At 40.8% G+C, this 26,785-nt stretch overlaps 1 protein-coding gene across 1 annotated transcript in view; it reads right to left on the minus strand.

The window, feature by feature from the left end:
• Positions 1–1,313: 1,313 nt before the first annotated feature.
• The window catches only part of LOC117508249 (immunoglobulin superfamily member 11-like), a 389,150-nt gene continuing 363,678 nt past the window's right edge, over positions 1,314–26,785 (minus strand). Inside the window, 6 exon segments of the mRNA XM_034167921.1 lie at positions 1,314–3,549; positions 8,638–8,785; positions 10,505–10,627; positions 13,447–13,465; positions 13,467–13,603; positions 21,170–21,379. Coding sequence (XP_034023812.1) covers positions 2,994–3,549; positions 8,638–8,785; positions 10,505–10,627; positions 13,447–13,465; positions 13,467–13,603; positions 21,170–21,379 — 1,193 coding nt within the window. The 3' untranslated portion in view covers positions 1,314–2,993.

Raw genomic sequence — 26,785 nt, forward strand, 5'->3', positions numbered from 1 at the left:
AATGACATTAAATATTGTTAATGTGATTCCACGTGTTGTGTATCTCAGTAAGTGATAATAATGCAAATAACATGCAGTTGTCTTGCGGTATGCATTTTCTGAGTCCCTCCATCCATGCCGTTGCCCGCAATGACAGATATTCACTCTCGTCTAACTCGGGCGAATATCTGTAGGTTTGGGTGACTGGACATGGACGTTGGGTCTCTGAATATGCATACTGCCCTCTAAAAGCTGTTCCGTAAGTAAATGTATTATTTTCAGTCAAATAAATAACAATAAACTAAATAAAATACAGTTTGTGAATGTTAATTTCTCATCACATTTTGTTCTCACATGAATACAAATTACACAACTACGATGTACAAGGAGCCACAAAACCTTATATCATGAACATCGAAATTTATGTTCAGTAAAGAGAATTGCAAGAAGGTACATGGGAATCAAATTTGTGTGCAGATTATAGTTGGATCTCGTGTCTAAAAATTCATGACAAATTCAGTGGAATCTAGGGCTTTTTAATATATCTTAACATAAGTTGTATTTATGTCACTAAAATGTGCCAAAAAATGTAGTAAATGCAAAAACATGCAGAAACTGGGCAAAAAAAAAAAAAAAAATGGGGAAAACAACTGTTTTTTCATGTAAAAAAAACAAACAACTGAACTTAAATTTCCAACCTTGACATACACTATGACCTCTGTTTTACGTATTAGAGGTGAAAATTTTAGCAAATATAGCTCAGTTTGGGAAAAAAAATCATGTTGGAAAGTTGGTAGCCATCCATTTTACCGCTGTATTGTGATCATACGGAAACAGCCATGTATGTGTGTGTATAGAATAAGAAATTTACCTTAGCCTAGCTGTCCTCCCTGGTGCTATTCTCCACTGAGTGACTAAGTCACCTGCTGAAGAGAAGCTCGCCTTTTAACTCCTGCTGTAATACACCACCATTGCAGACGAGTGACAATATGTGCGAGTTCGCAGTGTGTATATGTGTTGTGGACCTGCTTATGTAAGGTGCCTCTGAGTGTAGCGTACATTAAATCAAGAAATACAAAGTGCTAGACTTTTGTCCTGGTTTTTCTTGTGAAGGATAATATATATCTGCCAGCTCTGTGCCTGCAAGTACCTCATTTTTAGACCAACACGTCCACGAGTGCAAATGGTATAGTGGTTTCGAGGATGAGGGTTCTGTTTGTAAAAATGACAAATACACTGGGTGGAAACTAGCAAAAACACCTGCGTTATGCTGTGCACCATTTTGCGCCTGTTGCAAGACAGAGTGCAGAGTGAGTGAGATGCAATGATTTTTTCAGAAGGCAATAAAGTCACGTTTTAGCTGAGGTAGTGAGTGTGATCATTGTATTTTCATTCTGTTTCTGTGATAATAGTATTACTTAGGGCAGGCAGAATTTCCGCAAAACAGGCTGCAGCATTAGATTAAGTGAAAAAGAGTTGAATACGGTGCTGCATTATTGGTGAACCTGTTTATGTTGATGGGATTTTTGATATTTAAGAGTGACATTTTTAAAACAAATATGTACACACATCTTTGTAGAATTAAATTTCATCACATCATTTGAAAAATGTGCATATAAACTTTTGTTCACCTTTGCAGAATTATGTGTCAAAGCATCTTTTTTTGGGTGACACTCAAATAGGTGCACAGTGCCACCTACTGTTCTGGAGCATGTAGTACCAACATCTATATTTTAGCAAGGGTGAACAGAACACACACACACACACACACACACACACACATTTCTGGAAATGTGTTCTGACTTTAAATATCAAATGCTGTCCTCCTTAAATATTAATAACCAGTAGTAGTTCTGAATAAAAAAACCTCATTGGTCAACAACTAGTACCTTAATTCTTAAGTAATTTCAAACATTTAAATATTCTCCTTTTCAAAGCATAATCAACTGAATAAAAATCAAAATATGAGCTGTGAGAGGAAATTACCCACGCAGACATTATACCTTATCCTCAAGCAACTAACATATACATTTATTTGAATCCTGCAGGGTCCCAATCATGTTTTGAATTATGGGGGGGTGTACTAGCAGACTGATACTCCCAATCAGCTAATTAAGACTCTGTCCTTCTTTCCTGATATTGTAAACATGACAATATATTTCCCAAAAACATGTGTGAAAGAATTTTGGAACATGATTTCCGACACCATGAAAGTGGACATACCATTTCTTAATGTTATTTAAGTCTGCCTGTCTTACTCATCATTGCAATGTCTCATTTAAGCCTATGGTCAAATATTCTGGTGGAAGCCAAAGGATACTGCAGTAGGTTAATGTCAGTAGCTATCCAGCTTGTTTAATACACTTTAATTTCATACCTTCAAATTTCTAAATTATACTGTATCAAGTGTCTAACAATTAGTTTCTAACTTTTGCTGTAAATTGTAGATTAACTAACACTGGCTAGATAAAGCTAACGTTTGCTCACATGTCATCATATAATTCGCTCTCTGGTCGCAACCTGTGGTTTGGACACACTATGAAAATAACGAGTTGTGTTGAGTTTCAAAAGCAATAAACCACACAAAAAGCACGCAATCATCACAATCCACCGGCCTGGAAACAGAGTTGGGATTTTTGAAGCTGCAAAAAAACAAACAAACAAAAAAACACAAAAACAAAACAAAAACAAAAAACAAAGAAAGAACAAAAGAAATCTTTAAAAACTAAAAAGTTATAATTCATCAGTCAGTATAGACCACACCCTCTGGGATCCAGTACGGGGCTGTACAGCTACCACATGGCTCTTGCCTCCAATGAAAGAGGATCCTGTCCATCAAATTGGCATTAAATGAACATGACACTGAAAAATGAGAGTTTGTTTTCAGATAAAAATGTCACAATTTATAGAAAAACAGTTATAAAGGGCAGCGGTCTGCTTCAGCCCACACTGCCTCACAAACTATTTAAAGCACACACTGATTTAGTCTTCTTTACAGTTTCTCAAATCAGATTTCAGACTAGTGAGCCTGCTCTGCTCTGGGCAGGTACCATGACAGGCACTGCCCCCATCCGCTCCAGCGTGGCCTGGCTCACCGCATACGAGTGCGTGTGCTGCCCATGTGTCGACGTCACAGCTGGCTTAAGGCTCACGGAGCCGTTACTGCGCACCATGGTGGGAGGGGACGGGGCAGAGTTTGTGGTGACAACCAGAGTCTTGGGTGGTGGCAATGTATGGCTGCCATTGGCAAATGCTGTTGTTGCCACCGGTGTTGGTTGCATGTGGCGGGGCAGCGGGGCTGAACCTGGCGTCGTGACTGCTGGACTGTGGGCGTGTCCTGCGCTCTGGTTTTGTCCGTGTCCGTGTGGGCCGTGGGGAGCGGCAGAGAACGTCTGCCGCGTGTCTCCGTTGTAACGTGTGTAGGAGTTGGTGTCGTAGCTGGGTTTGGGATTGTGCCAGTAGCGACTGTTGTAGGTGTTGGTTGAAGTCAGCGTGTCATTCTCTGAGGACGAGGCATCGGTGTGGAACGCCTTGACTGATGATGACCTCTTTGGAGGAAGATCATCCTCTCTGTTTGAGGAGATTTATGAAAGAAAGGTCAGTCATTATGTGGTTGGATTACCATCTAAACCCATGAAATAAGAATAAAGTCATCATGTTGTAACTTTACATTGGGTTCACCACGCTGGATATGTACAAATAAATGTTCCGTTGGAGGACATTTTACTTGGGATTCAAAGTTTTCTTTCTGCCAGAGAGAAGCTTTCCTGAAATTACTAGTGCAGTTATATATTTATTTTTTATTTACTTATTTAATTTTATTGTTCAACAAAACAAAACAAAAATCGTTACATTATACATAGTCCCCTTGACTGTTAACAGGCTGTTTTAAAGAAAATGTTCTACGCTACTGATGCTAACATTGAAGCCTCCCCAGGATGATGCTAATGTTAGCCGTGGCTACAGTTTACAATAGCTGCACATAGCACTAATGTTGAAGTTAACCATAGATGATGCTGACGTTGACATATTCACAGATGGCATTAACGTTGACCATAAGACAATGACAGCTGTTTTCTTTAACTCTTTCTGACCATTCTAATTCTTTTGGTCCTTGTATCATTCTGTAATCTCAGTAACAGTAATAAATGTGCATAAACAGGACCTGTCAAATGACGTCACTGCCAGCTACTGAGTAAAAAATTAACAAACATACTGTATTTTATAAAATTTACAACAGTGTGAAGATTTTTAAAATGTCACAATTGTACCGTTTACTGCAGAACCATAAGCATTCAACTCAGATATTATAGTATCTGTTGTATGGCTGGGGGGCCTGGCTGCCTTTTTGTTTCTGTCTTTTGTTTTTCCTTCCAGGTGGCTTGCATTTGGGACTGAGTGGCTGTGTTGCTGAGGTTATCAGGACCTCACCCTGATCACCTGTGGCTCGTCAGGACTCACAGCTGAGGTGCATCTATATGGATTGGAACATGCTGGCATTTAAGACTGGAGTATACAGTGTTTATTTGCCAGAGACTCGACCTTGTGACCAGACGGGTGAGATCGTCGTCTCGGGAGCCATCGCATCATCAGTGGATGCAGAGAACGTCCAGGGTTTGATGCACGGTCTGTGAAAGAGGAGGGGGTGAGGTCTCACGCTCGTCAGCACACTTCCTGAGGTACGTTAGATTTTGTGACTAACATTTATACAGTCAGTAAATGTGGTGTCCCTCACACCTTTATTATATTGAGCTGTATGTTAGTCATGTATCGGTTTCCACTGCAGTGGAGTTTTGTGAACTGGATGTTCCATGCCTGCAGGTTGGGAAGCTGATTAGTAATCAAGCCAGGAAGTGTTTGCTGTTTGTACACCTTTAAGTGTTCTCTCTGTGTGTAGAGTGTGGACTCACATAAATGGTTCCTTCTTTCACAGACTCGGTTTGTTGCGGCCACCTGGGGGGTGTCGGCGGGGTCCTTGGGTCCGAACAGCTTCTGGCTCCGGACCGTTAGCGCTGCTGGGAGCGCACCACGCCAGACCGCACTTTCTGTTATTTTTGTATCACTGTTATGTATTAAATTCAGTTAGCCTTTGTACCGTGCTCTGCTTATTTCATACTGGGTCCTTCAAACGCTGGTCGGTTCTCCGAGCTGCGTCCGACACATAACAGTATCTGCTCTTAATGCTTTAGAAGCTCCGTCTGCTTTTGCAAGCAAATGACCAAGCGGTAAGCTTTGATGGTCTCAGGTGAGATCCACCTGGAAAAAGAAAAAGTTACAGTTCCTTGTCTGGCCACTTGAGGCTGGCTCCAAAATCAAGTGGGTTCCCATTGGAGCCCCGGTTAAAATGTCTAACTTTAGACCATCCCTGGTTCTCAAGACCAGGCACATGGCTCTACTCTACTCTATTCTACGCTTTTTTTTTTTTTTTTTTTTAGATATTTAGATATACCTTAGTATACACTAGTAGAGTTCTACTTTAGAATTGGAAAGCATTATAGAAGACATACCTTACTGAATTGTCATATCTACAGCTTGGTACAAAATGTAGTTTTGGTCTCTGAAGATAGTCCCCCCCTCCCTTAATGAAAATCGTATGGGGGTGATTTTTTTTCTAATTTCTTAGTTTAAGAGGTTTTAAGACATAAAGTTATGCATAATTAGGGGTGGAGTGTCTTTGAATGACAGCAGCTAAGCCGAGTCCAACTCTTAACAGCGTCTTGAACTCGGAGGCTGGTTAATGCTGTTGTGTAGGACTGCATCTGTTTGCCGTATTTTGTGACAAATACCTGGAATAATATGTTTTGTTGTGTGGTGAAATGTCCCAACATATCATCTAACACATCACTGGTGAGTGAAATTCTCAACTTATTTAATGTTGTTTGCTTATGTCCTTTAGCAGTTTTAGCAGCTGTCTGTACCTTCATCCATTAGGTCCGGCGTAGCAGTACATCTTTCCCCCCACCTTGGAAATTCTCCCCACCCTCCTCACACCCCTGAAAGGCAACATTCCTACAGGGCAGCACTGATTAAAGCTTACCCAAACCTTGATAAGGCCCAATCAGGATAGAGCAACCTTAAACTCTATATTTCATGGATGTCTTATGGTCCCAGGTGAAGCAGTTTGACTGAGGGTCAACGATATTGGTATTCTTTCTGTATGTATCTATAGCTATCTACAATAGTAATATTTCCTATTCTGAAGTATCTTTAACTCCCCCTTCCAAAAATACTCTTCAAATATATGGACCTGATTGACAGCCTGAAATATGATAGACCATCTGTCCATGATGGGGTGGGGGGTACAATATCGTGACCTGGATATCTTCCCCCTCCCACCCCCCCCCCCACATCAAGATTTCTGTATATCACTAAATTCAGCCCAACATAACCTTGGCAGTATTAAACAATGATGTAGCAACCGTCAAACTATAGTGGGGAGGTCAAATCATACTTGAGCAGGAAAAAAAATTATAGATGTGAATTGCGAGAATTAACATAAAAAAGAGGTGAGTTACTTCAGAATGAACGATCTCGTTTCTTTAGTCAACCTTTGTGCGTCCACAAGTAGATATGTGTTCAAGATGGGAATAGGCTTTTTTATCAAATGGCCTACAATCAGTCCAGGGCAAGAACACATCATTGAGACATATAATATCAATGTTCTTTCCACTCTGTGAGCCATGTATAAATCTGGGTAGGATGAAATGGGTGATAATATTGCAGCAGATTTGCTATGCAGGGGGTGGGGGTTAGGACATCCTAGGACAGTCCCCCCCCCAAGATATCCAGGGGGAGGGAAGATAAACTGGGACACTGGTTAATGCATGATAATAGGTATTAAAGGCACTGCGCTGCGGTGGTTTGAATCATATTTGTCTAATAGATTACAATTTGTTCATGTAAATGGGGAATCTTCTTCACAGACTAAAGTTAATTATGTAGTTCCACAAGGTTCTGTGCTAGGACCAATTTTATTCACTTTATACATGCTTCCCTTAGGCAGTATTATTAGACGGTATTGCTTAAATTTTCATTGTTACGCAGATGATACCCAGCTTTATCTATCCATGAAGCCAGAGGACACACACCAATTAGCTAAACTGCAGGATTGTCTTACAGACATAAAGACATGGATGACCTCTAATTTCCTGCTTTTAAACTCAGATAAAACTGAAGTTATTGTACTTGGCCCCACAAATCTTAGAAACATGGTGTCTAACCAGATCCTTACTGTGGATGGCATTACCCTGACCTCTAGTAATACTGTGAGAAATCTTGGAGTCATTTTTGATCAGGATATGTCATTCAAAGCGCATATTAAACAAATATGTAGGACTGCTTTTTGCATTTACGCAATATCTCTAAAATCAGAAAGGTCTTGTCTCAGAGTGATGCTGAAAAAACTAATTCATGCATTTATTTCCTCTAGGCTGGACTATTGTAATTCATTATTATCAGGTTGTCCTAAAAGTTCCCTAAAAAGCCTTCAGTTAATTCAAAATGCTGCAGCTAGAGTACTGACGGGGACTAGAAGGAGAGAGCATATCTCACCCATATTGGCCTCTCTTCATTGGCTTCCTGTTAATTCTAGAATAGAATTTAAAATTCTTCTTCTTACTTATAAGGTTTTGAATAATCAGGTCCCATCTTATCTTAGGGACCTCGTAGTACCATATCACCCCAATAGAGCGCTTCGCTCTCAGACTGCAGGCTTACTTGTAGTTCCTAGGGTTTGTAAGAGTAGAATGGGAGGCAGAGCCTTCAGCTTTCAGGCTCCTCTCCTGTGGAACCAGCTCCCAATTCAGATCAGGGAGACAGACACCCTCTCTACTTTTAAGATTAGGCTTAAAACTTTCCTTTTTGCTAAAGCTTATAGTTAGGGCTGGATCAGGTGACCCTGAACCATCCCTTAGTTATGCTGCTATAGACATAGACTGCTGGGGGGTTCCCATGATGCACTGTTTCTTTCTCTTTTTGCTCTGTTTGCACTACTCTGCATTTAATCATTAGTGATCGATCTCTGCTCCCCTCCACAGCATGTCTTTTTCCTGGTTCTCTCCCTCAGCCCCAACCAGTCCCAGCAGAAGACTGCCCCTCCCTGAGCCTGGTTCTGCTGGAGGTTTCTTCCTGTTAAAAGGGAGTTTTTCCTTCCCACTGTAGCCAAGTGCTTGCTCACAGGGGGTCGTTTTGACCGTTGGGGTTTTACATAATTATTGTATGGCCTTGCTTTACAATATAAAGCACCTTGGGGCAACTGTTTGTTGTGATTTGGCGCTATATAAAAAAATTGATTGATTGATTGATTGATTGATAACTCAGGAAAAAAAAGTGGCTCATATCTTTTAAAGCCCACACCAAAGCAAGCCTTTCTGAGAATTGCCATGCAAACCCCCCACCCCCACCCACCCACCCAAATGATTGAATGACCACCTGAACTGATATTAGCATGTTAGCTTAGCTGGCTTGGACTCAAAAATAAAGGCTTATTTTGTCACATAACTAAGTCACCCACACCTCATTTCTTTATTCATTTATGGGTTCATCATGATGTAGCAAATGAAGCGTTCCCAGCCTTGCCAAAACCAAACAAAGGGTTTGTTAAGTATATATTCATTCCATCTAAATGGCCAAAGCACTGTAGTGCAAAAAAATCCAAACCTGATCTCATTGGGGATTTCTTCTTCATCATATTTGTTCTTGTTCTTCCAGTAGAAGAGAGTCATAATCACTATTAGGGAACAGATGATGACAGCCAGGACTCCTGTAGCGATAGTCCCTGCAATTAATGCCATGCTCTGGGGCTGAGCTGCAGGACAGAAAACAACAGAGGAGGAAACCTTTAAGTATTTAATGAACAGTTCAGTGGAAGAACCCATTGACACTTATGTAGCTGAACAAAGAGCAAGAGATGGTCCAGAAATCTGTCAAACTATTCAGAGAAAATACATCGTTTCCCCTTGAATTTTTTTTTCATGCACTGTGGTCCACACCAGGCGGTGGGAGGATATATCACATAGAAAATCACATTAACTTCTTAAAGAAATAACCAAAGTCTTGGATCACTCAATTTCTCATCACGAACCTCACTGCTGCCAACAACATGGGTGCAAACAATAGATTTGGGTACAAGCACAATTTAATGAGATATACTTTATTGATCTCACAGTGGAGAAATTATGTTTAAACTCCAGTTACCTCAGACAGCAATTAGTCCACAATTACTACTTGTTTACCCTAATAATGGCACACATCAGAATTAAAGACAGCACATACACATTTGACATTGTTTATGTGCACTAAATTTGAAGAAGTCTGTTATCCGAATTGAGGCAAGTGGGTGAAGGTCACGCAGCAACCCTGAGTCGCGCCACCGTCAGCTTGGGGGGGAACAGGGACCAGCTGCAGCTTAAACTGCACCGCCCCCGCAGAAGGGAAGGGATGACGTGAGCAGAAGCCGGCATGAGGAGCGTGTGATGGGGGGTACGAGGGGGTGGGGAGAGGGAGTGGAGCATGCTTCAGTCCTGAGAAACAGTTTATTGTCTTTGTGAGTTGAGATAAGAAAACAGCCAAATGTTCACAGAGGCCGAAGACATTCCTCTGGGGAAAACAGCAGGGCAATTTGTCTTTCAGGCTGATAAGCCTGCCGTGTTGTAGTTTGAGCAGTGAAAAACACTTTTTACAGCTTCATTTGAACAAACAAACCAAATCCCAATTATGAATTAAGAATATTCCCAATTATGAATTAAGAATATTCCCCGGCCTCCGAAATCTTCATCTTCATCTGCAAGGCACGCATCTGCTCCAAGATGTCATCCAATTTGCGTCTGAGTTCAAGAGTCATCACATGCATCTCAGGGTGCATATGCACTCACTATTTTCTTGAAAGACTGATTCCAGACCCCTCTGTGAAGCATTTCAAAACAAATGCAGGCTGCACCACACATGGCCCACTGGGCGAAAAACAGCACCCCTGATTGAGGTGCTGTCGAGCAGCTGACGTGTGAAGATGGTGTTTGAAAAAACATCATGATGATCATCAAGGTTTGTCCACCTTTTTAAAATGACACTTTGCCTTCAACAACATAGTTGTCTGGTGTGAAACAGGAGTTATTGAGGAGTTTTAACAACACCAATATATGCCGCAAATGGTGAGAGTGTGTTTCAGACCAAAACGTGAAAAATATAATAAAAAATAATGAAAATAATAAAAATATATTTAAGGAGAGATGAGGGTGGAGGGTAATTTTTCATTTTTTTCCACATTGATAGGAGTCAAAATCTGTGTAACAGATGTCAGAAGGCAACAGATGTCACAGTACTATTCTCTGACTGCTAACCTTAAATGATGCTGAGTTTTTAATTGAACTGATGTCAGCTGACCTCCCGTTAGATAAAACAATATCTATTAACGCTGTGTCAAATAACTTCCAAAAAGTGGTTACTATATTGTGTTTCACCCATAAATGTCAATGAAGTGTCACCTGGATCGACTTGTGAAACCAGCAGCTGTTCTGAGTGAACTTACGTGCTATGACCTGCAGGTTGAGCAGACACGTGCTCTTGCCAATGATGTTGCTGGAGGTACACTGGTAGAGTCCTGAGGTGCTGGTGCTGATGTTTCTCAGTGTTACTGTGCCCTGTATCTGGTCTGAATGGCGCACGCACAAAGCCAGAAAGAAATCAGACACACACACATGCAGTACAGAGTAACAACAGCCAAAGCATATCCAGAAACAACAAACGGCATTGAAGCAATCAAATTCAGTTCCACACATTTATTTGACTGAGCTGAATTTAGCTGATTTTCTGAGAACCAGCTGGACTCCTCACATTTACCAACAGATGGCGATGTAGGCAAAGGGTGTGAAAGTGCAGAATTTTCTTCATAGATGACTTAGAATTGTAGCTCTATGCACTACAGGATTTCATAGAAGGCTTCAAACAAGCCTGATATGTAGATTACCAAGGTGAGCCAAATATGTCACTACCTGACAGCTCTCCATGTCAAATTGAAAACCACCAACCTCGAGTGTCAATCACAACCCTGGATCCTGGTTTATTTTCATTTAGAACACAATATAAGGCATTAAAATGTGAGCAGAAAATACTGACGTGCATTGCAACCTGACTTTCTAACCCTGATTTAATCTGTGACTGATGATGAAGTGGGATGTTAGTTTATTTTGTAGTAGCCTTATATGGATCAGTAGTCTACACAGAAATGAAGTGATTGCTGATGTGTTTGAACTGGAAGAAACAGGAGAGTCCACAACACCGATGGTCTCTGATGCTGAAAATCAACGGAGGTAGAAACAGTGTGACCACTACGGTTAGTCCGGTTCTGCACGGTTCTGGCCAAACTGATGTAACTGCATGTACACAGCAGTTCAGTTTCAGGGTTTCCGTGCCGCTGTTGTCACTGCAGCCATTATCTGCTTTGTTAGACCATAAAGCAACTGTTGCACCTCAATACACAGCAGTGTGCAAAGGTTTAAGGTGTATTTAGAAAAGATATACCATAAAAGAATATAAAGATGAGCAATTTGCAGTTTGTTTGTTTTTTTTCAGGTTACCTTTTCAGTTAAATATAGTTGGAGAATAGAAGCTCCACAAATAAATAAATAAATAAATTCAGGCTACCGTTTTTGGTTAAACGTAGTTGGGGAAAGGTCCAACTCTAAAAGCAAAACATAAGCCTGAAATCATGGTTTGAATTACTGTGGGGGTTTGTCCCAATGAACGAACAGGGGGGGGGCAAAACATTTATATACCTTTCTTATCTATGAATAAATAGATTGTAAATATTACAATCTATTTCACATATTCATGCCTGGAAAGAATCTTGCAATACAACTTCAGACATCGCTAACGTGGACCAAACCATTTCTTAACTTTAGTTTAATGGCTGTGTCCCAATTCAGTGGCTATCGTCAGCCATTTGTGTCATAAGATGCACAACTAGGCTGTTTGTGAAGTGGCCAACATTTGCAGCCTTTTTTTCCCTGGAAAACAAAGGCTACATAATGGCCCAAACAATCCCATGAGTCATTGCTCTTTTTTTGTCTTTTTCCCCCAAGACAAACCGGCTGGTACATTTTTTAAAAGACAAAAGGACACACTTTTACGCTTCATATGTAAAACTTTGAATAAGTAATATTTCTAAGGAAAGCACAAATAAGTACTGAAATATGATTACAAAACTATGGGTTAAACCCACTACACTAGCTTTGAATGTGCAGCATAATGACGCAACAGCAAAACACTCTGTGGGCTGGACCATCTCATTTCAGAATGATTTGTTGTAGCCTATGTTATGTTTGACAGGCTGAGGTTCTGGTACACAGCCCTTAGAAGGGGACAGACCCTGAATTGGAACCCAGACAATTTCTCCTCTGCCTGCCTCACTCCATCAATGCTATGGCCAATTTACGTTATGGTCCAGACTCCAGTGTGTGACTCAAGTTGAAGGATACTGCAATAGTTTAATCTAACTTGTTTATTACACTTTCTTACCTTCAGAGGTTCTCAGTTAGATTGTGTCGAGTGTGTGTGGATGAATGCTAACATGAAGCTAATTTGTAGCTTTAGTTTAACTAATCATTATTATAATACTATTAGCTCAGAGATGTATAATGCTCACTCAGACATTCTCAGTCACTGAGCAGCCAGGAACGAGCAGTTCGGACTGACATCTTGGGAAAGGGATTGAATGATGTTCCTCAAGTTCAAGAAAGCAATGTTGCTTCTTGTTTGTAGAATAAAAGAAGCAGAAATGTTTGTGGAGGACAATCCTGTCTATGAACTGTAGCTATTGATTATGTGGATCTTTCTATGTGTTAATAGAACAGAATTTTATGTTTAAAAATTATTTTATTGGATATCAAGAGCATTGGCACTAAGTTAACCTGGTGTCGGTTCTGACAGTCTCTTCGATAGGAGCGAAATCTGTTATTTAAAATGAGGTGTAATGCTAACATATTGCTGTGTGAGATGCTGTCAAAAATATATTTCAGTTTAACAGTAAATTATAATTTTGGAATTGCTTAGGTAAAATTCAACCTAAGAACTGTAAACAAGGGTGACCACACTGTCCAGTTTAGAAACTGACAAATGTAGGTTAGGAAAACTGTTGAAACATGGTCATTCAGCATCAGAGAAGAAAAAAATAAACAATAAAAATAAAAAAATAAACAAACACAAAAATATAATGGCTCAGCGCACAACTATAAACACAAATCTAAACACCAATCTAAAAATTTGCACATTCCATCCATCCATCCATCCATCCATCCATCCATCCATCCATCGGCAGGATCAGAGGAAGACTCTTGGAGAAGACGGTTGTTTGGGGCTGGCAGATGACATGTGGAACTGAGAGTGGAGATGGTGCAGAGTCTGAACCACACGTGAGATTTACCAGCAAATGTGGGGCAAAAGGGCACTCCGACGGCCAGCTTGTTTTAATACCTTGCATGGCATTGTGCGGGCAGCTTGGGCAAAGCGTCCAGTTTCTCCCAGGAGTAGGATGGTGTAGGAATACCTTCTTCTGAGCTGCAAATTAGCGTGACATCACTGCCAACATCCAGTGAGCCCTGGATTCTACACGCTGGCACAGAGGGAGGCACTGGCACAAGGAGAGAGGGCATGCCCGTGTTAATGGCTTAAAAAAAAAAAGCATATTGTGTATTTTTTTAATACCAGTAAATATTTCACCAAGAGTAAAAAAGGAAGAGGCGATTTTGAGCATATTTAAATTTAAAGCTACAGGGTGTAGCATTTAGTATTATCTATTGGTGAGGTTGTAGAATGTGTTATTCCATCAGTGGTCACAATTTTGTTTCCGTTCACATTGTCGGTTCTTTGGTAGTGAGGAGTCATGGATTTGTGGGTATATTTGTAAAAACAAAACAAAGAATTATTGATTTATTTAAACTGTGTGTGTGTATGGGGGGGTGTTATTGCAAACTATTTTCATGGATATGTTTCACTAAAATACATTTTGTAAATTTTTGAGAGAATATCTGATAAAGTCATGGCACCAATAAATAAATAAATAAATAATACTAATAATGTGAGTTAGATAATTTCATGAATTAACAGATATTTTTATGACATCTTCTGAAAAAGGTCAAGCAACAATTTGAGAATATCTACATAAAGGGGTGAGTTTTATTTAATAATTTTTCAAGTGCGTGAAACAGGACATCTTCCTGGAAGTCATTAATATAACACTTGCTGAGAATGTTGGGTTTACCCTGTAACCTGCGTATCACTTCTTTTGTATCTGGAGAAAGCGACAGAGATGGGAAATATAAAAATATAGTGAGATAGGTAACTTTAGTAAGTAAGGTCATCTTACACTGGCTTTAACCAGAAACATATACTGTAAAAGTGCAGAGTAGATCTGCAAAAAAACTAAACTGAAATATAAAAGAAAATGCATCTCCTTAAATTTTGCAGGCTGGTGCATTATTGGGCCTTTGCAGAAGTGTGCACTCCAGTGAATCCATGGACTGACTGTTTTGAAGACATTTTCATGTGTGCACTCAGCCAGCATGTTGCCCAATAACAATGTCCTCAGATCAAGGTCACCTGTGCCCTGTTCACCTTGGACATGAGGAACCATACTGGAGACACTGTGGTGACCTTAACCACACACCACATCTCCTTCGCATAGAGTTGATCAGGTTGTCAATTGTGGCCTGTGAAATGTTGGTCCACTCCTCTTCAATGGCTGTGCGAAGTTGCTGGATATTGGCAGGAACTGGTACACGCTGTCGTATACGCCGGTCCAGAGCATCCCAAACATGCTCAATGGGTGACATGTCCGGTGAGTATGCCGGCCATGCAAGAACTGGGACATTTTCCAAGAATTGTGTACAGATCCTTGCAACATGGGGCCGTGCATTATCCTGCTGCAACATGAGGTGATCTTCTTGGATGTTGGCACAACAGTGGGCCTCAGGATCTCGTCACGGTATCTCTGTGCATTCAAAATGCCATCAATAAAATGCACCTGCGTTCTTCGTCCATAACAGACGCCTGCCCATATCATAACCCCAACCGCCACCATGGGCCACTCGATCCACAACACTGACATCAGAAACCGCTCTACCCACACGACGCCACACACGCTGTCTGTCATCTGCCCTGAACAGTGTGAACCGGGATTCATCCGTGAAGAGAACACCTCTCCAACGTGCCAAACGCCAGCGAATGTGAGCATTTGCCCACTCAAGTCGGTTACGACGACGAACTGGAGTCAGGTCAAGACCCCGATGAGGACGACGAGCATGCAGATGAGCTTCCCTGAGACGGTTTCTGACAGTTTGTGCAGAAATTCTTTGGTATGCAAACCGATTGTTCAGCAGCTGTCTGAGTGGCTGGTCTCAGACGATCTTGAAGGTGAACATGCTGGATGTGGAGATCCTGGGCTGGTGTGGTTCACGTGGTCTGCAGTTGTGAGGCTGGTTGGAGTACTGCCAAATTCTCTGAACGCCTTTGGAGACGGCTTATGGTAGAGAAATGAACATTCAATACACGAGCAACAGCTCTGGTTGACATTCCTGCTGTCAGCATGCCAATTGCACGCTCCCTCAAATCTTGCGACATCTGTGGCATTGTGCTGTGTGATAAAACTGCACCTTTCAGAGTGGCCTTTTATTGTGGGCAGTCTAAGGCACACCTGTGCACTAATCATGGTGTCTAATCAGCATCTTGATATGGCACACCTGTGAGGTGGGATGGATTATCTCAGCAAAGGAGAAGTGCTCACTGTCACAGACTTAGACTGGTTTGTGAACAATATTTGAGGGAAATGGTGATATTGTGTATGTGGAAAAAGTTTTAGATCTTTGAGTTCATCTCATACAAAATCGGAGCAAAACCAAAAGTGTTGAGTTTATATTTTTGTTGAGTGTATATATATATATATATAGTGAGGAAAATAAGTATTTGAATACCCTCTGATTTTGCAAGTTCTCCCACTTAGGAGGAGGGGTCTGACATTTTCATCTTAGGTGCATGCCCACTGTGAGAGACATAATCTAACAAAAAAAAAAATCTGGAAATCACAATGTATGATTTTTTTAATAGTTTATTTGTATATTACTGCTGCAAATAAGTATATGAACACCTACCAACCAGCAAGAATTCTGGCTCTCACAGACCTGTTATTTTTTCTTTAAGAAGCCCTCTTATTCTGTACTCTTTACCTGTATTAATTGCACCTGTTTGAAGTTGTTACCTGTATAAAAGACACCTGTTCACACACTCAGTCAATCACAGTCCACCTGTCCACCATAGCCAAGACCAAAGAGCTGTCTAAGGACACCATGGACAAACTGTAGACCTGCACAGGCTGGGATTGACTATAGGACAACAGGCAAGCAGCTTGGTAGAAGACAACAACTGTTATGATTATTTATTAGAAAGTGGAAGAAACACAAGATGACTGCCAATCTCCCTCGGTCTGGGATTCCATGCAAGATCTCACTTTGTGGGGTAAGGATGACTCTGAGAAAGCTCAGAACTACACAGGAGGATCTGGTCAATGACCTGAAGAGAGCTGGGACCACAGTCACAAAGATTACATTAGTAACACATGATGCTGTCATGGTTTAAAATCCTGCAGGGCAGCAAGGTCCCCCTGCTCAAGCCAGCATATGTTCAGGCCCGTTTGAAGTTCACCAGTGACCATCTGGATGATCCAGAGGAGGCATGGGAGAAGGTCATGTGGTCAGATGAGATCAAAATAGAGCTTTTTGGAATCAACTCCACTTACCATGTTTAGAGGATGAGAACAACCCCAAGAAAACCATCCCAACCGTGAAGCAGAGGGAAACATCATACTCTGGGGGGTGCTCTTCTGCAAAGGGGACAGAACGACTGCACCATATTGAAGGGAGGATGGATGGGGTCATGTATTGCGAGACTTTGGCAAACAACCTCCTTCCCTCAGTAAGAGCACTGAAGATGGGTCATGGCTGGGTCTTCCAGCATGACAATGACCCCAAACACACAGCCAGGGAAATTAAGGAGTGGCTCCGTAAGAAGCATTTCAAGGTCCTGGAGTGGCCTGGCCAGTTTCCAGACCTGACTCAATAGAAAATCTTTGGAGGGAGCTGAAACTCCAAACCTGAAAGATTTGGAGAAGATCTGTATGGAGGAGTGGACCAAAATCCCTGCTGCAGTGTGTGCAAACCTGGTAAAAAAACTACAGGAAACGTTGACCTCTGTAATTGCAAACAAAAGCTACTGTACCAAATGTTAACATTGATTTTCACAGGTGTTCAAATACTTATTTGCAGCAGTAACATACAAATAAATTATTAAAAAATCATACTTGATTTCCAGATTTTTTTTTTTTTTTTACATTACGAGGTATCTTATAAAACTAACCGGCAGTTTTATATAAAAAAAAAAAAAAAAACTATATGGATTTGAATGACATTGATTACACCAATCATGCTTGAACCCTCGTGCGCATGCGTGAGTTTTTTCACAGCGTGTCGGTGACGTCATTTCCCTGTGGGCAGGCTTTGAGTGAGCACTGGTCCAGCCCTCTCGGCTGAATTCTTTGTTTGAGATGCTGCTCGAGACGGCGCACGTTGCTTTATCACACTTTTTCAAGACCTGTGAGGGATATCCGAGTGGACACTATGCGAGAAATTCAGCTGGTTTTCGGTGAAAAAGTTTAACGGCTGATGAGAGATTATGGGGTGTTCTGTTGCTTTAAGGACTTCCCACGGAGCGGGACGTTGCGTAGCGCTCCCAGGCGACGTCGTTTGGCTGTTTCGAGCTGAAATCATCCTAATTTAAGGCTCTGTTGACCCAGGACGTCGTGAGAGAACAGAGAAGATTCAGAAGAGGCCGGCATGAGGAGTTTATGCGGACATTCCACCGTTAAAGGTCATTTGTAATGAAAGAATGTGCACGCAAATTCGCCGAGTCGTTTCCGTGACGACGCCGCAAATCTGTGTGCGCCGCGACAGGAGAAACACCTCCGTGTTGAAAACCATTTGTAAAATTCAGGCGGCTTTTGATGGCTTTCAACAAGTGAGTAAATGAGAAAATTGTTAACAGTTGGGCATGTTCCAACTTGCCCGTTAAGTTCTCCAACGGAGGTGTTTTTCCTGTCGCGACCCCCCCGCGGTCCGGGTGCGGCCGACATGCGACTCTACCTGCACGTTCTTCATTACAAAATGACCTTTAACAGTGGAATGTCCGCATAAACTCCTCATGCCGACTTCTTCTGAAAGTTCTCTGTTCTCTGACAACTTATTGGGTGTACAGAGCCTGAAATGTGGAAGTTTCAATTTGAAACAGCGAGATGATGCTGCCTCAGAGCGCAGATCGCCGTCAGGCACCGTGGGCCGTCCTTAAAGCGACACTACCAGACCAAAATCTCTCATCAGCCGTTAAACCTTCAATGAAAAACCAGCTGAATTTATCGAATGGTGTCCACCTCAGTTGTGCCTTACAGTTTTGAAAAAATTTTTATCAAACAAAGCAGCAGTCTCTGAGCCATTCCTAAACAATGAAAAAATCGACGAGAGGGTGGGTGACTCCTCACTCAAAGACTGCCCACAGGCGAATGACATAACCGACAGGCGTGAAAAAACTCTTGCATGCCCACGAGGTTCAAGCATGTCTGATGTAATCACACGTGATTCAAATCCATATGGTTTTTGAAAAAAATAATAAGGTCGGATACTTTTCTAATAGACCTCGTATGTCTCCTCACAGTGGACATGCACCTAAGATGAAAATTTCAGACTCCTCCAGGATTCTAAGTGGGAGAACTTGCAAAATCGCAGGGTGTTCAAATACTTATTTTCCACACTGTAATATATATATATATATATATATATATATATATATATATATATATATATATATATATATATATATATATATGCTGTGGTGGGCACAGCTAACCAAAAAGTTAGCAAACCGATAAACTGCTAAAAAATGTATCTTTATAACAGATAACCGATAACGTTTAGTACTGATTTGGACGCGGCCACATCAGATTACACTGTCAGCTTCTGATAAACCAGTTTCACTTTCACTTTTTGCTTCTGGGTAAATTCAAGGATCACAAACACATAAGAATGCACAAAAGATGAATGAATAAAAAAATAAAACCCCAAACACTGTCATCATTTTTCAAAAGCAGTAAAACACAGTATTAGAAGTCACAGTTTATCTCGGTATTATATACAATGTCATTTATGAACTAAAAAGCTGCTGCTTTTTTCACAAACTTTCAACCCTGTGGCTTAAGCAACCGAAATACATCCATTAATGCATTGATTGGCAGAGTAAAAGACACGTAGTAAATAGAAATTCTTACCTGTTAGTTTCAGTGGGATTCATCTGAATAAATAATCCACATAAAGCGTCCTTTTTAAAAAAATCCAAAACAGTGTCTAAACGTAAAGAAAAGTCTCTCCCTCTGTACACAGCTGTGCCATGAGAGCTCCTCTCCCCCACTGAGTCTTGGTGATTAAATTACAGCCACAAGGAAATAAAATAAAATAATGTTAAAATGAATAAAATCCGTTTTGTTTTTATGTCGAGCATGTAATGTCTCACTGTAACATCCAAAGTGAACCTGAACTACACTACCCACAATGCTCCCTGCGTCGACTGGTCAATCATGTTTTGCACTTAATGATGATGTCGTCAGCAAGCGACAGGCACCCAGTCTGCTACAAACACACAACAGATGGACTAAAACGTTTGATTTTAGGGTTTACAAACATTTTTTGACTGTTAAACTGCTCACTTACCAGCAAAAAAAGTAAAAGTTATTGGAAAAAGAAATTATCAAAAGATAATTGGTCCAATGATGGTTTTAAAACTTATCTGAAAACCTAATCTGCTAGCAAAAACATTAGCTTTGATATTATCTGTTATCAGATTATCTGAACCATGGAAATATAGAGTGGAATGGACGTGGCCCGCCTCAGTCTATTAGTGTCACTCAGGACAGGAAGGCGCCATTACTAAGGGTGGAGATGTGCCGATCATCAATAATAAACTGACCGCCTTTTTTACATTAGCGTCGCTATTTCTTAATGGATTTTAATAAATGTAGGCTTGTTTTAAAGCCATTTGAAAGCTCTTTCCAATGAACCTATGCATGCGTGGGTGAAAAAAAAAACTTTTATGTAAAATGCAGAAATTTGAGGAAATTATGACAAACTGTGCTGCTTTTCTCTCTCTATTGTCGCTATTTGTTAACAGATTTTAATAAAAGTAGGCTTGTTTTAAAGCCCTTTAATTGTTCTTTCTAATGTCATGCCTGGGTAGAAAAAAATGTTTTATGTAAAGTGTGGAGATTTGGGGAAAATATGCCATTTTGTTCATTTACTGTGATTTTATTTTTCCTGTCATCATAATTCTCGATGGATTTTTATAAATGAAGCCTTGTAAGTTGTATTCAAGCTGATTAAAAGCTCTAATGAACCCATACATGCCTGGATAAAAAATCCTTATGTATTAAAATATAAATGTGAAGTATGCCTTGCCATTGTCGTCATTTACCTTGCTGCTTTTTCCACTGTAATATTATTGCTAGTTTTTTAATGACAACAACACATACATGATTTTTACGAAATTTTATTACAAGTAGATATAAAGCCATTCAGAATTTATAACTTTTGACCCTCAGTCAGGGTAAAAAGTACTTCCTCCATCCCCCCCAACCACACTGTTAAAATGTAAATGCCTCCTGTGACCACCATGTACATATCATATTAAACAACTGCAAGTATATATATAGACATAAATATATTTAAACATTTTTGTTTCCATGTTTGTATGCATGTGAACACAGCTTAATGAAAAGAACTTATGGCGTTGAGTTATAGTCTCAGTATATTGATATTAAATTGTGACATAACGACTTTAAAATATACATTTATTTTACATAATTACATTAAAGCTCTTGTACAGTTCATTTTAACACTGGAGAATTTGTTTTTGTAGTTGGTGCAGTTGATGGTGAAGCACTGGCTGCCTTTCTCCCCTCATTTCGCTTCTGTTTAACTGGCTTAAGGCGCTCTCTCCACCCTTAGTAATGGCCACTGTGCGGCACGCCGCTAGTCACATGACGTCCATTCCAAGCTCTATTTCCATGATCTGAACTGTGCCACCACTGTATATACGGTCAGTTTATTACCCAAAACAGTGAGTCCAATGACGCCAATGTTGCGCCCTCCTCTGTCTGGGAGGTTGTTGACCAGGCACTGGTAGGTCCCGGTGTCTGACAGCTGAGTATTGTTGATGAAGATGGAGGCACTTGTACTTGGCATGGTGGCCACGAATCCCACACGGCCATTAAGGTGGTTGGCGAGGCTGAACACCTGGCCGCCCTGGTAAATAATCACCTAGAATGAGAAATCGCAGGGAGGGGGGAAAACAAAACAGATGGAGAAGGAAAAGGATGTAGATAAAGGTAGAGGTAGATAATGGTTTAATTAATCAACTGCTTACAAAAATAGCTGTGTAATCATCTTTTACATCATGCCATTGCTGAAAAGATATGTTTAGTTTTTCTATGCTTTTGAAAATACACACCTTTGCTTTTTAAAGTACACACCTTCACCAATTTCTTATTTGGGAGATTTAAAAAAAAGATCAGTTCAGGAAAATCTGAAAGAGTTAACTGGCCAGGTGCCCTGAAAGTTACAAGAATGTACCACACTACTAATAGCAACAAGGTATCATGAACACTCTACTTTGTAATCTGTGCGACATTAGTGATACAACCCTGTTTATATCAACCCTGCACCAGTCTTAGTGCCAGTCAATTTATCACTCCAGCATAGAGTTATTTAAATAATAATAATAATAAAATGATGATGATGATGATGACGATGATATTAATAAACTATTCATAAATTTGAAAACAGAATTAAGCAAAAATATAAATAAACCTGGTACATCATAAAATATATTGCAAGCCTCTCTGGCCAAGCCAGGAGTGGCATCTGTGTACACTAGCCAAACCAACAAACATACAGCTGTTGTATTCTTTTCTTTTTTCCAAAATTTGTTGAAAAATTAACAGAGGTTTAGACGTTTACAGTACATTAACACCATTCTGCATAAGCCCAATTTAAATTCATTAATATTGTCAATGATGCACTTTAAGTTTATTTCAAGCTCAACTACAAGTGGGCTATTGGTACCCGTGTATTCACTTTTCATCTTATGATGCTTCTGGCTGCCTCTTGTTTTTTTCTCAGGGTTGTCATAGGGGATCCGGCATGTTGGTTTGGCAAAGGCTTTTCTTATGCCAGATGCCCTTCCTGATGGTGCATTGCATGGAGTTGGTTTGCAGCACTGCCATGTAGTTCCTTTGCAGTTTTTTGTTGTTGTTGTTGGTGTTTGTTTGTTTTTTGGGGGGGCAAGCTGGAATTTCTCTCATATGACATCATTTTCAAACATGGCTAGAACTCTCAGAGATGTAACTGCTGACAATGTTTTAATATGAGTTGGACTATGAAAGAGTAAATGTGATTGATTCATTCTATAAACTAGGTTACTGGTTCAGTGAGTAATCACTGATCTCCCACCACACCCCAGATTCTATAACAATGCAATAGTGACATATTTCAAGGTTTTGCTGTTGACCTACAAAATGCTGACTGGCTATGCAGCCTTTTATTTGGCTGATTTGCTGAAGCCGTATGTGCCGACACACATTCTACAATCGCAATGGAACTGGATTGTTAAAGATTAAAGAGATGACAGCAGGCAGTAGAGCCTTTTTGTATCATGCACCAACTTTGTGGAAGGGTTTGGCAATGGACATGAGGCAATCAAGTTCTGGGAGCTCAGGTCGTTCAGTGGTCAAGGAGCTGGCCTGCCAATATGTTGGCCCATTTGGTAATTATGGTTTTGTTTTTAATATTTTTAAATATTATAATTAGATATTATAAAATGTACCTCTATATTTTTATTATAATATATTTAATCATATTGTGGCTTTTTATATTGTGTATCGTTTGGGGAGGTGATGGTCTAGTGGTTAAATCGTTGGGCTTGAGACCAGACGGTGCTCCTTTCAAATCCCAGCCTGATTAGAAAATCACTAAAGGCCCTTGGGCAAGGTCCTTAATCCCAGAGTTGCTCCTGGTGTACTCGGCACCTTGTACAGCAGCACCTTCACATCGGGGAGAATGTGAGGCATTGATGTGTAAAGCGCTTTGAGCGTCTGATGCAGATGGAAAAGCGCTATATAAATGCAGTCCATTTGCCATTTACTGCTCCAACACATCGTTTTATAGATTTTTTTGAGTTCTGATTTTGAATTTCACTGAAAGTACTTTATAAGTGATATAATCGGACACGACGCATGTCTCCATTCCTCCCTATTACCCCCTCTCCCCCCCCGTCTCTCCACTCCCCTCACCCTGGCTTCCTCCTTGCCACCTCAAAGGTAGTGCGGTTTTTACTGCCGCAGCCTTCAACCCCCAAGCTGGGCAGCGCGGGCCCCTCCTGCTGCGGCCTTCACCCACTTTGCCTCAATTCGGATGACAGACTGCTTCAAGTTTAGAGCACATAAGCAATGTCAAATGTATATGTTGTCTTTAATTTTGATGTGTGCCATTATTATAGTAAACAAGTAATAATTATGGATTAATTGCTGTATCTTGTCTGAGGTAATTGGAGGGTAAACGTAATTGCCCTTTTTGAAATCAATAAAGTTGTCTGAAAGTAAGTTGTTACTACCTCCTCCGCCAAGGACGTTATGTTTTCGGTCGCGTCCGTTTGTTTGTTGGTTGGTTGGTTGGTTTGTTAGCGGGATTACTCAAAAACTCATCAACGGATTTCAATTAAATTTTTACCAGGGGTGTATCTTGGCCTAACTTAGAAGTCAATAAATTTTGGTAATGATCCGGAACACGATCCGGATCCAGTAATTTTTATCATTGCAGGATAGGGCCAATTTTAACTTTTTGCATCTAACTTCATGAAGACGGGTCACAAAGGCTGAACAAAAATTAAGTTACGACACAACAATAATTTAGCATTTGTTTCTCCTCATTGAATAAAATTGTTATTAGAAAATAAAAAGAACTTGTGTAATTCATGCAGTTTCTATTTATAAATACATTTGCTGAAGATCTAAGGGTTTAACCCTCTGGGGCTGGCACCATCAATATGACGGCTGAGACCAAGCTTTACTAAATTATAAGTAACTTTTTAATGATATGAGATAGAAACTTACTTTTTTGCTGAAAAGTTAACTCCGCAGACTTTCAAGCCACCGCCCACCATCTTTGTACTCATCATAGAAGCTGTGTGATGACATGAGCAATGTGAGTGTCTAATCGGAATTGGTTCACCGTCACATGGTTTTCCAAAATCCAATCGTAGGGCAGATTCATCTCATGTGACACACCACAGATTGTTTTTATGAGTGATGTGTTACTAGTTTATTATAGTTTGCTGTGTGTTTTGAATAAATGTGTGTGGGAAATTATTTCCGCTTTACTTTTTCCTTCTTATTTCTGATTGTAAACCTGTAGTACACTTATAAAACACAACTATAACATATATTTTGAAAGTACAGGTTGTCCTGAAAAAAGAGACATAAAACTTGATTGTGGGATGCAGGGAGAGCTGTTAACAGCAATAATAATACATTTATGCCAGGTGAGTGAACTGTCCAAAAAATGCCCTCGGACCCCAGAGGGTTAACCACTGAATCTGAAACATGACGGTAGATGCGTGAAACGATGTGGAATAAGTCTCTTTTCCAAAGGGCATTCCATGTGACATCAGTGACCCTATGGCCTTGGCGGAGGTTTGTGTTCTCCGAGTGCTTCTATTTATTAGTATTATTATTACTAGTATTATTATTATTAGCAGTGGTGATATTGTTTGTTATTGTTCGTTCATTCATTTTCTGCCATTTATCCAGGTGTCAGGGATGCAGTGGCAGCAAACTAAGTAGCTCATCCCATTCTTACCTGGTCTCTAAGTCCTGCAACTCTTCCTGGGGGAACCTGAGCCATTGCCAAGCCAGTGGGGAAATATCATCTCTTCAGCATGTCTCAACTGGATGTGTCTGGAAGATCTCCCAAGGGAAATGACTTGGTAGCATCCATACCAGATACCCGAACGACTTCAGCTAGCTCCTTTCTATGCAAAGAAGCAGCAGGTCTACTCGCATCAGCTGTAGTCACTCCTGGATATTTCAATTTCTCAATCTATCCCTGAATGTAAGTGTAGGTCCGCGGGATCTCATTTCCACTGTTTGTATCCATGATCATGTTGTTTTGGTCATTACCCAAAGCTCATGACCACAGGTAAGGATAGGGGGGTAATTTCGACTACTAACTTGAGAGTCTCTGTTTGTGGTTGAGCAGTTTCTTCATCATGACAGTCTGGTACAGCATCCACAACAGTGTCGGCCCTAACCAATTTGGCGCCCTAGGCAAGATTTTTAATGGCGCAATTATATAGAGGGGTTGACTTCCGCCATTTTCTCTGTGTTGTTGTGTGTAAAAAAATTGCACCTCTTTGTGGCAGAGTGCAATAAAGACAAAAGCTCTAGCTTGGTCTTTGCTCTTCCACACAGCTTGCCAAACTATTATCATCATTGTTATTATTTACGAGGTCTGTCAATAAAGTAACGGTCCTTTTTATTTTTTTTCAAAAACTATATGGATTTCATTCATATGTTTTTACGTCATACATGCTTGAACCCTCGTGCGCATGCGTGAGTTTTTCCACGCCTGTCGGTGACGTCATTCGCCTGTGAGCACGCCTTGGGAAGGAGTGGTCCCGCCCCCTTGTTGGATTTTCATTGTCTGGAAATGGCGGAATGAAAAGGACTTTTTTTCCATCAGAATTTTTTCAGAAGCTGTTAGAGACTGGCACCTGGAAACCATTCGAAAAATTTATCTGGCTTTCGGTGAAAATTTTACAGGCTTCACAGAGAATAACGTCTGTTACTACAGCTTTAAGGACCCCTTTAAGTACGCTTGGTGCGCCGCGCTCCGAACTGCGACGACGCGGCACAAGCCACCGGACCATTTCTAAACGGATGGCTCTGTGGATACGAGACCGTCGTGTGCTCTTAATCTGGTTATCACAACAGCTGGACATCAGCCATTTTCTGGCAGATTTCACTTTTAACAAGAGATTTTGTCATGGAAAGCCACGCGGAGGCTTCACACGTAAAGACCGATTCGCTTTGGAAGCGAGACAAAGGAACACCTCCGTTTCGGCGTGTCAGAGGACAAGTTTGGACATGTTCAGCTCTCCACAATTTCATTAATACTTACTGGACTGGTAAGCATTGAAAGCCGAGACAGACATGTCCAAACTTGTCCTCTGACACGCCGAAACGGAGGTGTTCCTTTGTCTCGCTTCCAAAGCGAATCTGGAAAATGGAAAATGGCTGATGTCCAGCTCTTGTGATAACCAGAGAAGAGCACATGACGGTCTCGTATCCACAGAGCCATCCTTTTAGAAATGCTCCGGTGGCTTGTGCCACGTCGTCGCAGCTCGGAGCGTGGCGCGCCAAGCGTCCTTAAAGGGGTCCTTAAAGCTGTAGTAACAGACCTTATTCTCTGTGAAGCCTGTAAAATTTTCACCGAAAGCCAGATCAATTTTTCGAATGGTTTCCAGGTGCCAGTCTCTAACAGCTTCTGAAAAAATTCTGATGGAAAAAAAGTCCTTTTCATTCCGCCATTTCCAGACAATGAAAATCCGACGAGGGGGCGGGACCACTCCTTCCCAAGGCGTGCTCACAGGTGAATGATGTCACCGACAGGCA

This window comes from Thalassophryne amazonica, chromosome 4, assembly GCF_902500255.1.
Source record: "Thalassophryne amazonica chromosome 4, fThaAma1.1, whole genome shotgun sequence".
Classification (NCBI taxonomy): Eukaryota; Metazoa; Chordata; class Actinopteri; order Batrachoidiformes; family Batrachoididae; genus Thalassophryne; species Thalassophryne amazonica.